Here is a 16615-nt window from a genome sequence, read left to right on the forward strand (position 1 = left end):
CAATTAAATCTTTGGCTGCCACTCAGAAACAGTATTTAAATTAATCAAGGTAAAACTTTAGCTTATCCTTTCCCTCCATGAGGCAGTTTTCTACCATAAAGAATGAAAACAGCTTGCTTGGAGAAAGGAACAAACTTTGAGCTAAGGAATTAAATTTCTCACAGTCACCTGAGACGCCTCAGTGGTTAGTCACTTGTCATTTAGTAAACATTTATTCATTCAACAACCAGTTTTTGAGCTTCTTTCGTGTGCATGTTAACCACAGGAGCACAAATATGAATCAGAAATGACTGACCCTCAGGATATTTATTGAGTCAGAAGGATGACATTTACATAATTCATTATAGTTCTACTCATGGCCTGGCCCAAAGTAAGTTCTTAGCCTAAAGTAAATTTCATTCAAATGAACGGGTGAATGAATGAAATTGAAATCTATTACAGATCACTGCTAATAAGAGGATTCCACTGGAGCTAGGACACAGAGCTGTTAGAAATCACTGGAGGCTAGCTGAGATAATAAACTTAAGAAACACAGCTCAGGGAAGGCAGGACTCCACAGAGAGCAGCAGGGGGCCTGAGAGTATTATAGCAGCTCCATTCCCCTCTCTGGGTCTCAATTTCCCCATCTCGTAATACAGGGAGCTCTAAGGAAACTTCCAGCAACAACATTCGATGCCTCTATGATCCCAGTTCCCGGCACTATAAGGGATTTTAAATCCAACCTCCTCTCTTAAAAATGGAATCATTATTCCTATGTCTTTACAAGGTCACACCCTACGTTTCTGTGGATTTCTCTTGGGAGATGGGAGAAGGAAGGGAATTTGATTCTAGCCTTCCTTTAGGTTTAAACAGGAAAATATCCAATTATCCCATTGACAATTACAGTCTGCACATTTCACCGCGGGCACAGAAAGCAACCGGCAGCAGAAAACCAGCCGCAGAGCAAGGGCGTACACATGCAAGCCATTATCTACTTGGAGACAGGCTGGCCCGCGACAGCCTCACTGGCTCAGGGAAGCTGGGCGGGTCCTCGCCAGCAGCCCAGGGGTGACCCAGGAGGCCGCCAGCCTGCCACAGGCTTCAGCTGACTCATCTCAGACTCCAGGCTGAACAGAAACCTAGTGAGACATCTCTCCCTCCCAGTGAGACATCCCAAAGAAAAGCTCCCGGTTGTATACTTGCTTCCAATCCAAGCCTGATCACTTGAGATAAATTAACAAGTTCCACAAGGAAAGGCACCACATCTGATTCAGTCACCATCATGTCCTTAAGCACACAGCCCCATACAGAGACGTGATCTGCACTTAATACGTACTTGTAGAGAAATTTTGTGGAAGACTTAATGAATACTAATGAATAAACGGGGCTTCACTGGTGACTTGGCAGCAAAGAACCCACTTGCCAATGCAGGAGACATGGGAGACACGGATTCAATCTCTGGGTTGGAAGATTCCCCTGGAGAAGAAAATGGTGATCTACTCCAGTATTCTTGCCTGGAAAATCACATGGACAGAGGAGCCTGGTTACAGTCCATGGGGTCACAAAGAGTCAGACACAACTTAGCAACTAAACAAAGACAACAATGAATAAACAACCACCTGAATGAATGAATGAATGAATGACTTCTTCATGTGATGCCCTCAAGAACATCATGGAAAAGACAGCTGGAATAGAGTACTGGCTGGCACTCAGGTTCAAGCACCATCTGAGGACATGTATCCTGGCTCTGTTCTTTGTCAGCCTGTCCTGGACAAGTAAGCAGCTTCAGCTCCTCAAGCCTCAGTTTTCTCATGGGACGGACGTTGTATGTGGCATCTGGGTTCCTCAAAGGAAAGACTTGCTGTCCCCAGCTGGCAGGACTTTCAGAGCTACCTTACCTGAGGTCATGCTCTGCCCAAAGTCGCCCACTCCGACAGAATGAAGGTGGGATATGAAGGTCCTGGCCTGTCTGGCCAATGAACAACTCTGATCCCAAAGGTCCCTGTGAGGTCAGCTGAGTTGTCATCAAGCCGGCATCACAGCTCACCATCTGCACCCTGCCCCCACCCCACTCCCACACCACCGGCCATGCCTGCTTCCTTCCTTTCCTGCCACAAGTGTCAATCCCAAAGGCACTCCCTAATGACCATCCTGGACTCAACCCCATCTCAATGACTGCTTCCCAGGGAACCCAACCTATGGCCCCCTCATTAGCAAAACAGAGATAATAGTAAGTATACACAAGGGCTGTGATGAGGACTGAGTGAATTGCTATGTGTAAAAAGCAACCAGCTCATAGCAAGTGCTGAATGAGAGTGAGCCAATTTTGTTACGGGGGTTAGTAAAGTCCTTTCATCAGTATTCCCACCCTCACAAGCAGGAAACCAGAGAGAAAATGTCAGTGTCTCAGCTTGATCTGTGGGTAAGAGAAGCAATGAAAGGGAGGGAGGGTGGGAGGGAGGGGGAGCGGGAGACATGTCTGGATGTGGCCCTGTGTGCATCCCTCAGACTGGCCTCCAGTCCACCCTGCAGGAACCGCACCATAGAGACTGTTAATTCAAAGGCCTGGGCCTTCTGCAGAAGAGGAGGCACGATGATGGCGGGCACAATCCTGGGAGCAGGCAGACAGGTGGCAGCACCCTGACCACCATGTCTGGATCCCCGAACCACTATCACCCAGCTCAGAGCCAACAGCAAGAACTGATGTACCAATCGTAGAGATGGGAGCCCAGAGACCCGAGAAGAACAAAATCAGCTAGAGACACAGCACCACAGTCTCTAGCTACCCAGAGAGCCGATCCGCTGTCCCCTTTACTGCCAGCAATAAATTCATGAACTTCTGGGGAAGTATCTGAACCTAAGCTTGCAAGGGTTTTTACTGCTGAGGGAGGGAGATTGGGGGTGGGGGATGCCTTACTGTTACCAGGATGGCCTTGTAAAATGTATGTTGGCACCCAGAGGCCTAGAGAGACCTTCCTTCTTAGACCCCAGCACTTAGACGACCTTTTAAAGCAATGACCACGGTCACCTTGTTATAGAAGATAAAACTGGTGCTCAGACAGATTAGGCAGCAGCCAGAGTCACAGAGCTGGTAGGAAGTGGAGCTGGGCTTAGAGCCCAAGTCTGATCCCAAGGCTCATATGCTTTCAACATCTTCAGGTTCCTACATTAAAGTTTTCAAGAATAGGGTCCTGTTCTTTGGCTTGTTTATTTTATTTTATCGCTTTTCTAAAATTTATTTTTAATTGGAGGATAATTGCTTTATAATACAGTGTTGGTTTCTGCCATATAGCAACATGAATCAGCAGTATGGGCTTTTTATTATTATATTATTTTTTAAAATATGAAAACCTCCCAGGATATTCAGACATGGTCATAGTTGACAACCATCACACCCCCTCCTATCACCCAATTCAGTTCACAATCCCAACCCCTGGCCTCAGACACCTCTGTTCCCCACCTTCTGTACTCTTCCAGGAGCCAATACCTAGAAAAGCTCTTCTGATGCTATTTACTCAAAAGGGTCTCAAACACCAAAGGTCTAACCCAGGCTGTGGGATGATCCCATGCAACTTGACAATATTTATTTACTTTGTACACCGATGTGAACAATGGCACTCCAGAGTGAAATTCAGGCTCAGTGGAACACAACAGAAAGAAGTCAATTATCCAGCATTAATTATTTATCTGGAGACAATAACCATGGTGTTATTCCCCACGAGAGAGGCCTCTGCAGCTTGGAACAAGAGGAAAGAAGAGGCGGCTGCTATTGTCTGCTCATAATGAAGCATCAGATTGGACAAATGAATTCCTCTGACATGCTGTAAATACACATGAGCCCCAACAGTGAATGTGGCCCAGGCACACACTCCAGAACACAGACAATTAACAGGGTGGTAGATGATTAATAGGATTATATTCCCCCACTGTTCTGGGTAGGCCTGGCCCGGCAATATGAGATTGTGATGACAGTAAAGGCGCTGCCACCTTCACTCTGCAGCCTGCCTCCCCTACCAGAATAATAAGACTGAAGACATTCTAAACAAACAATTTTGCAGGTTGCAGTGTTTGTGGAATCATGTTAGTCTGGTATTTTCCTCCCAAGGTATCAATATTTGCTGTACAATGTCAGTTAGAAAGCCTGTCTCGACTCCAAAAGCATAATGATCTGATTCCTAAATCATTTTTATGTAATTTAATTTTCTCTTATTTTTAAAAATTCTGAGGAGCTTGGAAGAGAGAGACCAGTGGTTCCCAGGGGCTGACAGAGTTCCAGAATGTGATCTACCTTGGCTCATATTCTCTACTCCAGGGTCTTATTCTTTATCTAAAGGAGATGGTAATATTGATTGAGCAGTTCCTATGTTTCAGACAGGCACTTTGTATATTATCTCTTTTTTTAATCTTTGGATTTATTTTCAAGCATTTTCTTCTACACAAAAATAAAGCATAATAGCTATTTGCATACAGCAACAATTTGTTGTTCAGTTTATATGTGAATAGTAACAACATATACATATTAAAGGCTCATCACAACCCGATGATGTAAGCATAAATATCTCTATTTCATTGATCAATAAACTGAAGCCCAAGGTTATAGCTAATAAGCAGCAGAACCAAGAATCAATTTTTGTGGGGGGTGGGGGGGGTCAAGATTCAAAACCACTGTCCTAAACTGCCCTGTGATGTCAGTTACCCGAACCCCAGCACAGGCTCTGGTCTAACAATTCCAACTCTGTGAGATCTGTAGAGGGGTCCCAAAGCCCTATTGCCACAGATGTTCTACTCATCTGAGTATACGGTTTTCAACCTGGGCAGGACAGATGATGGAAAGACAGATTCCTCTGCATCTAGAACACTTCTACTCTTTTCTGATTATAAAATATTAGGCTGATGGGAGTGTCTGCCCATGATTTCTTATTTTCTCAAAGAGGTAACTTGCCTATAGTAAGGGGTCAAGCGAAGTATTTCTAGAAGAACCCCCTAAGATCACCTACATGAAGAGACACAGAGGGCCTCCAACATGTAGCAGGCACCCAATAAACAAGGGCCCTTCTTATATAGCTCTCACCTGATGGCAGACGTTTTGCATGTATTATTAGCTCATTTAATCCACACATCAACCTTATGTCTAGATACTATTATTACCCCTGTTTTATACATGAAGGAGCCAAGAAGCCATGGGGTTGAGGAGTTCACATAAAACCACACAATTAGTTGAAGCCAGTCAGTCGTGTGTTCAGAGGTGATAACATCTGCTCAAATCATGAAATCCCATCTCTGAGACTATGCATGTATCCTTACAGGTTTGCATCACACCATCTCTGAGCTCTACCTTACAGTCCACGTGGAAAAATATTTGGGTCTCATATTATACCTTACTCCCAGTGTCAGGCCACACAGGAAATTCTTAACTGCATTTCTAACAGTGTTCTCAGCCCTCAGGAATGTTCATCTTCTTAAACCTCTTTATGATAATGGCTTTGGGGGAGCAGACCGATACTGTCATAGAGATTAATCCAACTCCAGTAGACTCTTAGCAAATATTTAATAAATCCTTCTGATTTTAAAAGCAATACACACACACACCCAAAATACTCAAAAACAGAACAAACAATGTATCAATGAATGCTGTACATAGTTGAAGCCCCTATAATTCAAGCGGGGGTTGAAAAGAGAGATTAGATGGTAGTGGTATCAGAATATTTTTGTAGGCCAAAATGTTTGTTTGGGTCTTTCCATAATATTGGATGGAACAATCTGAATGAACTTTTTGGCCAACCCAATATATAAAGCAATAAAAAACAATGATTTAACAACCTTGGAAGGGCTACTTGGATTCTGCTGCCTCAAAACAGTCCCATCAAAATGTCTAAGCAAGAAGTGAGAGGTTAAGAGGAAGCTCTGAGCCTCAAACTGCAAAGTTCCTCCACAGAGCAAACCTAAGTTAGAGTGACCCACCATTCCGGTTTGCCCAGGACTGAGGAGTTTCCAGGGACATGGGATTGTCAGTGCCAAAATCAGCACAGTACCAGGCAAACTGGGATAGTTGTCATCAGAGATTTGCTGCCCTGGTGCCTCAACCTTTGCTTCTGTCTAGGGCCACCAGGACCAGCCAGTCAGATCTCCACCTGCCTCCCCGTCCCCTTCACCTGTGTGAAGGCAGCTCTGGAACCCTAGATCTTCCTTCGCCCATCATCCAGGCCTCACTCCCTGCTTGGTGTATTCTTTCCTCCCCCTCACCACACTGCCCAACTCAGGGCAACAAGCGTTTCCCAAGGATCAGCTCTGTGCCCACTCCTCCCACTGGTGTTTCGAGAGAAAGACATCTTAATGGTAGTCTGATGTCTTCCAAGAGTCTTGGAGAGGCCAAGTCCCCCCAGTGGCTCCAACCTCCTGTCGCTAACAGAATCCAGAGCTTCCTTTGGGGCCCCTTCTGTGAGCAGCACTTCCCACTTGATCCTTTGCTTCATTGTCTGCTTGGATCTTAAAGTAGCCCCTTGGGGCAGGATGTGGCTGACTCCTCTGTGTCTCAGAGCCCAGTTCCATTTGTATTTGCTGAGTGACTGCAGTATCCCAGATACCTCATCCTAAGCCTCCTCCCAGCACAGTGTGCTGAGAGATGGGGCCACCTGCAAACCCTAGGATCCTGGGTCTGGGCCTCTGCCAGAGTCCAGATGGGGCAGGCCAGGCCCTGAGACACAGCAGTGGGACTTACCGCTGACCCGGCAGAGGGATGGAGTCCAGGTGGCGGCCTCCAGGCAGCGCCATCATGTTGACGCCAATCCGCAGCAAAGCCTGCCGACAGCGATCGGGGCCCTACAAACAGAAGGCAGGATGGGGTCAACCAGGGCCCCCAAGTGAGGAGGCCCAGTCATTTCCTCTCCCAAATCCTGGCCACAGGGGGTCATCTTATGTGTGGAGAGAAGGCCCCCCAGCCCTCCTCTGCTGTTTGAATCACTGACCTCACACTCCATGCAAGACTCAGATCTGACCTTGATTCTAAGTCCCTGATGCACCATCAACCCCTAGAATTTTTCTTAGGTTTCATCGCCAAACACATACTTAACCCATTTTGCTTTGTACCAAATGTTGGGACATACAGACCAGCAAATATTGCACAGGAAATATTTATACTTTAAAAGTTTGTAGTTTACCTGAAATTCACATTTTACCGGGCACCTTGTATTCTTGGCTAAATCTGGCAACTCTGCATACTAATTCCTTAACCATATACTGTCACAGTACTGGGTTCTTCACTTTGCTTATGTCTGGGAAATGTGACCCTGTAATGGCACGGTGGTTGCTTCCCCAAATCTGTTCCACTTTAGATGATGTCATTTCACCCAAACTGCCAGGAATTGGTTCAGCGATAGGCATGTGACCCAATTCAAGCCAATGAGCCATGAAAGAACTGTTTCTAGGAAAAATTTACTTTCTCCTTAACTGCAAGCCAGTCGCAAGGTGAGATAGTATCTCTCCCACTGAACGTGAACAAGGAAGCGCATCACTCCACAGCTGCCAGAGACTACCTGGCCATCGAGAAGGGACCCAGCTAGAGAAGAAAGTGGATGCACACAGGGAAAAACCTGCATCCTTGATCACGGAGCCACTGAATCAACCAGTGCTGGGTCTGGCCCACCTCTGGGCTTCCCAGTATGTAAGATAGTAAAGTTCTTGTCTCAGTGAGGATTCTGGTTCGATAAATAGTCTAATAAATAAAAGTGATCCAGGTTCCGGGGCCTCCAGTCCCAGCACTGAGCACCTACTTGGTTTGCCTGTGCCTCACAGATTAGACCAACTCAAATAGTGTCCTTCTTCCTCCATAAAATCAGCTGCCCACCTGTTGTCTCCTGCCTCGCCCGTCCTTTCCCACTCCTCTCTCTGTCATCTCCTTTTCCAAGCCAATAAGAAGCCCTCCTTGGTGAAAATAAAGATTCTGTCCCCTTCATCTGAGTAAAGCAATAGTCAAGACAGGGTTGACTGTCACCTATCATGTTCTGAGCTTGAGAACAACAGATCAAGACCCTCAGAGAAAACACAGGCATGAACTTGTGGGAGGATACAGCTGAGGAGGGCAGCAACTCAGGTCCAGAAAAATTAAACTCTTATGGTTACAAGTGACCCTTATGAGAGAAGAATGGAGGAGGACTTTAATTAATAGTGATGTGGCTGGACATGAAGTACCCCTTGTGATGAGTGCTCAGTCATGTCCAACTCTTTGCAACTCTATGGACTATAGCTCACCAGGTTCCTCTGTCCATGGAATTTTCCAGGCAAGAATACTGGAGTGGGTTGCCAATTCCTACTCCAGGGGATCTTCCCAACCCAGGGATCAAACCACATCTCCAGCATCCTGCATTGGCAGGCAGATTTTTTACCACTGTGCCACCTGGGAAGCCCCCTTGTGATGCTTGGAACAGAAGACAAAGAGTGAATCTGAAAATATAGGGAGGCAGGAGCCCAGAACAAATTAGGGCTTTAGATAATTCCAGAGATTCACTTCCACTGCCTGCTCCCTGCCCTTTGGGCCCCACTAGACTGTGAGACCGTGGAGGGCAGGAACCACTTGGTTCTAAGGGCTGGGCACTTAGCAAACATTCGATATGTCTATAGAAATAATGAGTGGAGTGAATTCTTAATATATTTATGTTGAGCCCTAATTCTTCATCTGCAACAGAGAATAATAGTATCTGTTTTACAGGGCTATTATAACAATGACATAGGGTAAGGAATGCAGAAATGTCAGGCCAGGTGGAGAGCTAAATAAATAGTTATTATTATGTCCTAAGAGTCTGTGGTGTGTTCAGCCCTGTGGTCAGCTTTGCCGGGGGAGATGCTATTAAACACAGCATCTAAAGAACCCAGGACAATAACAGTGCTCCATGAGGGCTCTTTATCATCAGGAGCATCACAATTTTTATTACTTTCATTATTTTCATTATTGAGAAGGTATATTTTTGGAACCCAGTGAGTCAGCAACCTGAAAAGAAAGGCACAAAAGAAAAAAAAAGCTAGAAACAACAAAATGAGGTATTTGTTCCCTTTTCGATATCTCTGATGAAAGAAGCAAAAAGGGAAATACCAGCATCTCAGAGTGAATGCTCTGACGTGATCAGAGCACAGTGAGCTAGCAGATCTTATTTTAGCTCCATCTTCATCATGGAGAAGAAAGGGGCAAAGTAAAAGTTAAAGAGGAAATCAGCTTAAGGCAGGTGACACTAAGGGAAATTTAAGGACACACAAAGCTCCAAGCCCCTTGAAAGTGTGAACGAGTTAGGATTCTGTGAGCACACCCGTGAACATTAGAGAACCCGTCTAGATCTGATCAAGTTGTATCTGAGGGACCCTGAGAAAGGGTCCCTGAAGGCAGGAGAATGTTCTGACTTTCCAAGAGATTCTAGAAACACTTGGTGACCACAAAATTCTAAAACAGATTCCTAATCACTGATCTGTGAGCCCTTTAGGCAGAAGCCAGCTAGAGCCCAGATGGAACAAATCATGCTCAGACAATTTCTTCCTTTTCATTAGAAACCACTGGGCTCTCAGCTGAAGGGGGATGCAATAAACCTAATATATCTTGATTTTGTTGAAAGACCCAGTTGAGATATCCTCATTGCCCTATTTCATCAGCCTTTCAGGAGCTAGGCCAGTGGAGGCTGTCTGCTAACGAAACCTTGATTCACATGACTATGCACGTTCCCAGAGGCTGGAGAGCCTGCTTAGGGACATCCAGGCAAGACATGTATCACTGCCCTCTGCATAGACTATTTTATTCATGCCTCCTTTCCCCAGTGGGACAAACTCCTGGATGTCTGAAGCCCCATCTTGCTCAGTGAGAAGCTGGGCACCTACATGGTGAAGCTGAGATGGTGAGTCAGATAAGTTTTCAGAGGAGCCACAGCTCATAATCACTGGGGACGGGGAACAAGTAAGGGCATATCTAGAAGATGCATGTGTGCTAAGTCGTTTGTTGTATCAGACTCTTTGTGACCCTAAGGACTGTAGAAGGCCAGGCTCCTCTGTCCATGGGAATCTCCAGGCAAGAATATTGGAGTGGGTTGCCCTGCTCTCCTCCAGAAGAGCTTCCTGATCCAGGGATCAAGCCCACGTCTCTGACATCTCCTGCACTGGCAGGCAGGTTCTTTACCACTAGAGCCACCTGGGAAGATCTGGAAGATGAAATGGGGACTATCAAGAATAAGCCTAGTTGATGTTTATAAAGTGCAAAGAATACTAATAATTGCTTGTATCATTTTGAGTGTGTACTATGTTCCAGGCACCTAAGAGCTTCATATAGTATTAGCACCTTTAAAACTATCAGCATCCCTCTGTGATGATAAGACCTCTGAAATTCAGTGGAAGCACGTGCAATGCCCCAGATCACACAGCTAGTAGGTGACAGAGGACCGGTCTCTGGGTTTTATGATCAGACAGGAGGTGAGGTGCTGCAGCAGGTGAAGATGATGAGCGCAACAAAGGACTTGCAACACAAGTCCAGCGTTTGCTAACAGTAAGTCTGACTCCGTTCCCTGGGGGCCACACTCGGCCCTCACCCTTCACACACTGCAGAGCCCTCTTCCTCTCACCAGCGCCTCCCAACCCATGAGATCAGCAGCTTCACTGAGTATCGGACCTCAGTGACAAGGTCAGAGGACAGAAGAGTCCTTGGAAGAAGGAAGCCCCCAAACACTGCACCAAGTGGTAGAAGGAAGTGGGACACCAATGGGAGTAAGGGGAGCAGATCTCCTGCTCCTCATTGGTTGGTTCCTTTAGTGAGTCATTAGGACAAAGCTGTGGGTCTAAAGGGCTTCCCAGGTGGCACTAGAGGTAAAGAACCTGCCTGCCGATGCAGGAGATGTAAGAGATGTGGGTTCAATCCCTGGGTCAGGAAGATTCCCTGGACAAGGGCATGGCAAACCACTGCATTATTCTTGCCTGGAGAATACCATGGACAGAGGAGCCTGCAGGCTACAGTCCATAGGGTCACAAAGAGTCAGACAATTGAAGTGACTTAGCACATGCACACGGGTCCCAAAGGGGTCAGGGGATGGGAAACGACAGTCCCAGCTAAAGTCTAAAGTGTCACCAGATTTGCAGAGAGATCCGTTTCAATCACGCAGCCTTCGGGGAGGTCTCCACAGATTGCTGGGTGGTTTCTCCCTCCCACTGACCTAAGCTGGACTCATCCTATTGAGCAGAGAGTTAGAATAGAACCCCTCTGAAGCTGCTGAGCATGTCAGGAAACCAAGAATGGACCTAAAGTAACCCCTTGGCGGTATGCCATCTGTCTTCACTGGTATTGCAGACTGAATTTAAAGTTTGGAGTCTAATAGATTTGGATTCAAATCCTGATTCTATGTCTGATAAATATGTGACCTTTGGAAAAGCATCAGTCTGCATGAATGCGATTTCCTCAATCATACCTGCCTCCCAGAAGCCTCATAAGGGTTAAATGAAATCACTCATAAAATTCTCTGATAGATAATTTAGTTCAAAATAATATATATTGTGCTTGGCACATGCTAGCCTCAGAGTAGGAGCACTCTTCCTCATAGAAGAAAGAGCTGAGAAATACTGGGATGGCCAATAAGTTCATTTGGGTTTTTCCACAAGGTGTAATGGAAAAACCTGAACACACTTTTTGGCCAACCCAATATATCTCAGGGAGAGATGCTATCTTGCTCATGAGAGATGGGAAAAGGACACAGGTAGGGGTGAGCAGGAAACAGCAAACTCCATTACCTCCACTCTCTGCCCAAGGGCCTTCTAATTCATGGGAAATCCTACCCTGGAGCTTGCAGCCTGGGTTCTGCAGGGCTCTTGGTGGTGTCTCCCCACCACAGTGGTTCGTTTACAAGAAGGATTTGAAGTCTTAAGTGTCTCTGATTTAATTCAACGCCTGCTGCGACGACTGCTCATTTGGACAGCTCATTTCTGCTCCTGCGTCCCATTAGAGGAAGCCCTTGCTCACCTCCATTTGGCTAAGGAGCCAGCTTAGGCTCTAGAGGAAATGGAAGCTATTTACAGTAAATTATTCAATTAGAACCAGGAGCAAGGCGGGGATTGGGGGGTGGGGGGTGCTTCTGCTGTTGTTTAATGGGCCAATCCAAGTACAGCCAAGGCTGGGCTGGGACTGTTTAATCTGAAGAATCCATTAGGGCTGTCAACAGGAGCTGGGCAGTAACTACTGTGGGAAGCAGTTAAGCTCCAGCAGCAGCACCAATAGAGAGAGGAATAGGAGCTGGGCATGGCGGTGGGCAGGAGAGGCACTGACCCAGGAATTCAGTCAAGTCCCTCCTTACACCATCCCCTATCCCCTCATTATTTCTCCTCCATGGAATTTATCACAATTGTAATTAAACAATTAACTGCGAAATTAACACTTAGCGTCTTTCTCCCTTGAGGATCCTACCAGGGGTGTGGACTAGGTCTGCCCCGTTGACGGCTCTGTCTCCTCACCACTCCTCACCACACCATCTCCCTCCTGACACACTGCCTGGTACATAGATCAAGTAACACTTGCTGATTGACTAGGTGAGTTCTTATTGAAGGAACTTCAGCTTCCTCACTGGGAAACCAGAGATGAAGTACCTATTTTCACCACATGGTTATAAGAATTCAGTGAAATAGTTGGGAGGGCCTTTTGCAACCATATACACTGCATGGAAAGGGCTCTGCCTCCTAAATCCATGAGAAAGAGCCACCTGCCCCTCTCTAGTTCTTGCTGTCCTCACTGCCTGGTGGTACCTTCCCTCCCTCCCACCAGCTCTATGCTCAAGACAGATGGATGAATAGACAATCCCAAAACTGCACAAAAACTACAATAACAAGAGCTTCCCTGATGGCTCAGTGGGTAAAGAATCCACCTGCAATGCAGGAGACACAGGAGACTCAGGTTCAATACCTGGGTTGGGAAGATCCCCTGGAGGAGGAAATAACCCACTCCAGTATTCTTGCCTGAGAAATCCCATGGACAGAGGAGCCTGGCAGGCTACATTCCAAAGGGTCGCAAAGAGTCGGACATGACTGAGCAACTAAACACACACACACAAGGGCGTGCTAAAAGGAGTCCAGAGGACCTCCAAGCAGTAGTAGGTGAGAATGGAAGGTAGGGCGAGGGGGTCATGGGAAGTTTCTCAGGACATGACCCCAAAACTGAGAGAAGAATGTGGGAAGGAGAAGGGGCAGAAAGGAAGAGCATGCAGGCAGAGGGATGGGCGTGTGAAAGCACAGAATCCTGAGCATGATACACTTAGGGAACTTCAAGGGTTTCTAGAAAGGCTGGGGACCTCAGGGCTGGTAGTGGAGTCAGGAGTAAGCTGTCCCAGTGGCAAGGAAATACAGAAAAAAAGGGGTCACTTTCAGCTGGAGAACAGGCCAGACTTCTTAGAGGAGGAGACATCTGACCTGAGTCTTAAATGCAGAGTGGGATCTTGCCAGGTGAAGATGGGACATGACATTCAGTGCCAGGAGAGCCATGGCAAGGAGACCAGAAAATGGACCAGGTATTAGAGACCCAGGTCTCTCCTGTTGTGGGGAGGGGAGGCAGTGGGCAGAGAGGTGGGGAAGGGAAAAAAAGGAGCTGATTCCTTAGATTCTATCCTGTAGATGGTGGGCACCACTGAAGGTATATGAGCAGGAGAGTAAAATAATCAGAGTGGAATTTCCACTTCCATCGTGACCAATGGAGTGGACGGGCCTCAGGGAGCAAGACCAGCAGCAGGAATTCGTTCAAGAGACAAACACAAGCTCCTAGCAGAACCCCGAAAGCCCCAGGGCTGGAGAAGTAGAGACCCACAGTGGAAAGGAGGGATTCAGTGAGCTTTGTGAAGTAAGGATAATGGGTCCCCCTCCCCACTCTGGGCCTCTATGTGACTTGTCTCCCACAGGTGGCAGTAGGATCAGAGATCCTTGTGCATTGCTAGCTGTGGCGGCCAGTCTCCTGCAGCAATCAGATACTCTAAAAACCCTTATTCCCAGGGGAGATGCAAGAACTCAAGCAAGCTGCCACCAGCCCTGCTGAGTGGACCAAGTCTCATGAAATATAGAGAGCGCTGGCTCCCTGGAGGAGGCTCTGAGGGCCCCTCATAGCTGTCAGGCAACAGAGCCCAGCAAGTAGGCAGAACAAACCTCAGGGCTCATATTGCTGGCCTTGTCCCCTCAGGCCCTGGAAAGCCTGGCTGGACAACCCAGGTGGCCTGTGCATCACGTAGAGAGGGTCCACCCAGACTTCAGCCCTGCTCTTCAATTCTGGAGCCAGAACAATTTCAGCAAGACACAGACAAGGTCCCAAGCCTCCACCTGATTAACCTAATATGTCTATTGACACTTTCTAGCCCTAACCTGGAAAGTAACAAGAATCCCAAAGTCCTGGAAAGTAATAGGACATCGAAATTCATGGATGTACTTATGCACAAGTATGTCCGTGAACTTTACAGGAGTAAGACTAGCAACAGGAGTTCATTTAAGAGACACTTATAAGCTCCCAGAGGGACCCCATAAACCCCAGGGTCAGTCAAAATCTAGGCAGGCTTCTTGGAGGAGTTTACTTCATAGAGTATGAGAACCAATGGAAAGCATAAGAGAAGACCCCCTTATAATAATGATGATGATAAGAAAATGAGGAGTAGAGGGAGAAACACTTATTAGGTGCTTTGTATCAGGTACTCTTCTAAATGCTTTACAGTTAATCCTCAAAATAACTCTATGAATTAAGTTACTATTATTGTCCCCCATTTTCAGATGAGGAAACTGAAGCACAAAGAGCTCAGCGTGAACAGATGGCGAGACCCAGAGAGGGGAAGAAATCTGCCTGATGTCACACAGTAAGCTGAGCTATTCCTGGGGCCAGCACTCAGGTCTTTGCATTCCCATAAACTCCCCTGGGAAATCCAAAGAAGTCTTGTCCTAGTGAGAGCTCAGAGAGCCCCATCCAGGCTCAGAGTAATTTACCCTAGGAAATCGATGGCAGCACAGTTCCCCATCTGTAAAACAGGGATAGTTACAGCTGCTTCTCTCCTTTGCTGTGATTACAAAGCACAGAAGAATGGACAGTGGACAGGGAGGTTCCAGGGATTCCTGGTCTAATTTGGCTCAGCCTTGGAATGGGACAGGCAGGTTGACTCAGAAGTGTCCATGAGTCCCCCAAAGTTGGAGGAAAACAAGCCCAGAGTCGAACTTTCCTGGCTGAGGCCATGTGCCCCAATTCCTGATTAACACGACCACCCATCCCCCAAATGGCTCAACTTGTCAGAGCCAAACCCCAGCAGCCTCTCCTGAAGGAGCATATGAAGCAATCCTGCAGGGGGACACAGGCTCCTGGAGCCAGGAAAGCCATGGCTTCCCATCTTGTGACCTAGGGTAGGTTCCTTCCAGCTCTGGGGTCCCAAAGCCCAGCTGCCCATGAGAGGAGCCCCAAGCCCTGAACCACACAAGGAAACTGCAGTTACTGGCATCTGGGAGCTGTCCCTGAGCTGGTGATTTTCTAAGGGTCATAAGTAAGAAAATGGTACATCAGACCTCCAAGACCTTAAGTGGCATGCAGTCCTCAAGGGAGGCTTGGCTGGGCCTTTGAGCCACCACCATGCAGAATTCTGTTGGTTAAGAATGCAGACTGTCGGGGTTCAAATCCCAGTTCCGTCAGTTATTAGCTGTGTGACCTCGGGTATTATGTGCCCTTGTCTATAAATTGGGGTTTGTATATTGTAAAGATAAAATGCAAGGGGTGGTCCCGTCCTCATAACACTGCTGTTCAGATCGATGAGATCACATATGTGAAGTACCTGGCACCCAAGGGTGCTTGATATAAAGACTGGTTCCATTTTTCTCTTCTGATGAGGACAGTACCTAGCAGTAGGGAGGCCAACAAATGGAAGCCATTCTGCCACCTCCTGAACTATGTCAAGCTAGTCAACTGCTTCTTACTTTTCAACTTTTTAATTATTTCTTCTTACTTTCTAACTTCTGCTGATATAAATGTTAGCCAACTGCTCGAACGTTCTTCAGCTTTGATTCGCAAAAGTGAGAGTCCTCTCTCACTGGGCCCAGGTCCCAGGATGCTAAAATTAACAATCAGTATACTTTAAGCTAATGACTTACTGGTCGTGGCTGCCACGAATAGACATAACTCTCAGATAAAGGCCATTAGAGAAAATTGAATAGCTCCAATGTGGTGAAAATTTGGATATATCCTGTTTCATAAATCACTCTTGGAGGTCAGGCTGGGCAAGTTATTTCCCTCTCTGAGTCATGACGAGGGCCCGCATTGAGGGGGGTCTACATACCCTTGGGAAAGAGGACAGAAGAGAGACTACAATCTTTTGTAGTTTCACAAATACCATTTTCTCTTACTTCTAAAGCCATGAGTAGACAAGAGTACTACATCAACAACCATGCTAATCCAGCCTCCCCATATTTTATTTCCTTCTTAAATCCTCCAAACTGGAGGATGCTCAATAACATCTAGAAAGTAGCATGATAAGGTTATGGAAATCCAAAAGTTCAGGATTGGGATTCCAACCCCAATTTTGTCTCTTACCAGGCCTCTCTGACCTTTAGCCTCTTCATCTGTAAAATGGGAATTTAATCTATTCTCAGGATTGTTATAAGAATCACATAAGATCATGTATCCTGC

At 46.6% G+C, this 16615-nt stretch overlaps 1 protein-coding gene across 1 annotated transcript in view; it reads right to left on the reverse strand.

Moving 5' to 3' along the window:
- The window catches only part of INSC (INSC spindle orientation adaptor protein), a 138754-nt gene that overhangs the window by 94893 nt on the left and 27246 nt on the right, over positions 1-16615 (reverse strand). Inside the window, exon 2 of the mRNA XM_019975829.2 lies at positions 6698-6798. Coding sequence (XP_019831388.2) covers positions 6698-6753 — 56 coding nt within the window. The 5' untranslated portion in view covers positions 6754-6798. The remainder of the gene's footprint in view (positions 1-6697; positions 6799-16615) is intronic.

This window comes from Bos indicus, chromosome 15, assembly GCF_029378745.1.
Source record: "Bos indicus isolate NIAB-ARS_2022 breed Sahiwal x Tharparkar chromosome 15, NIAB-ARS_B.indTharparkar_mat_pri_1.0, whole genome shotgun sequence".
NCBI classification, from domain to species: Eukaryota; Metazoa; Chordata; class Mammalia; order Artiodactyla; family Bovidae; genus Bos; species Bos indicus.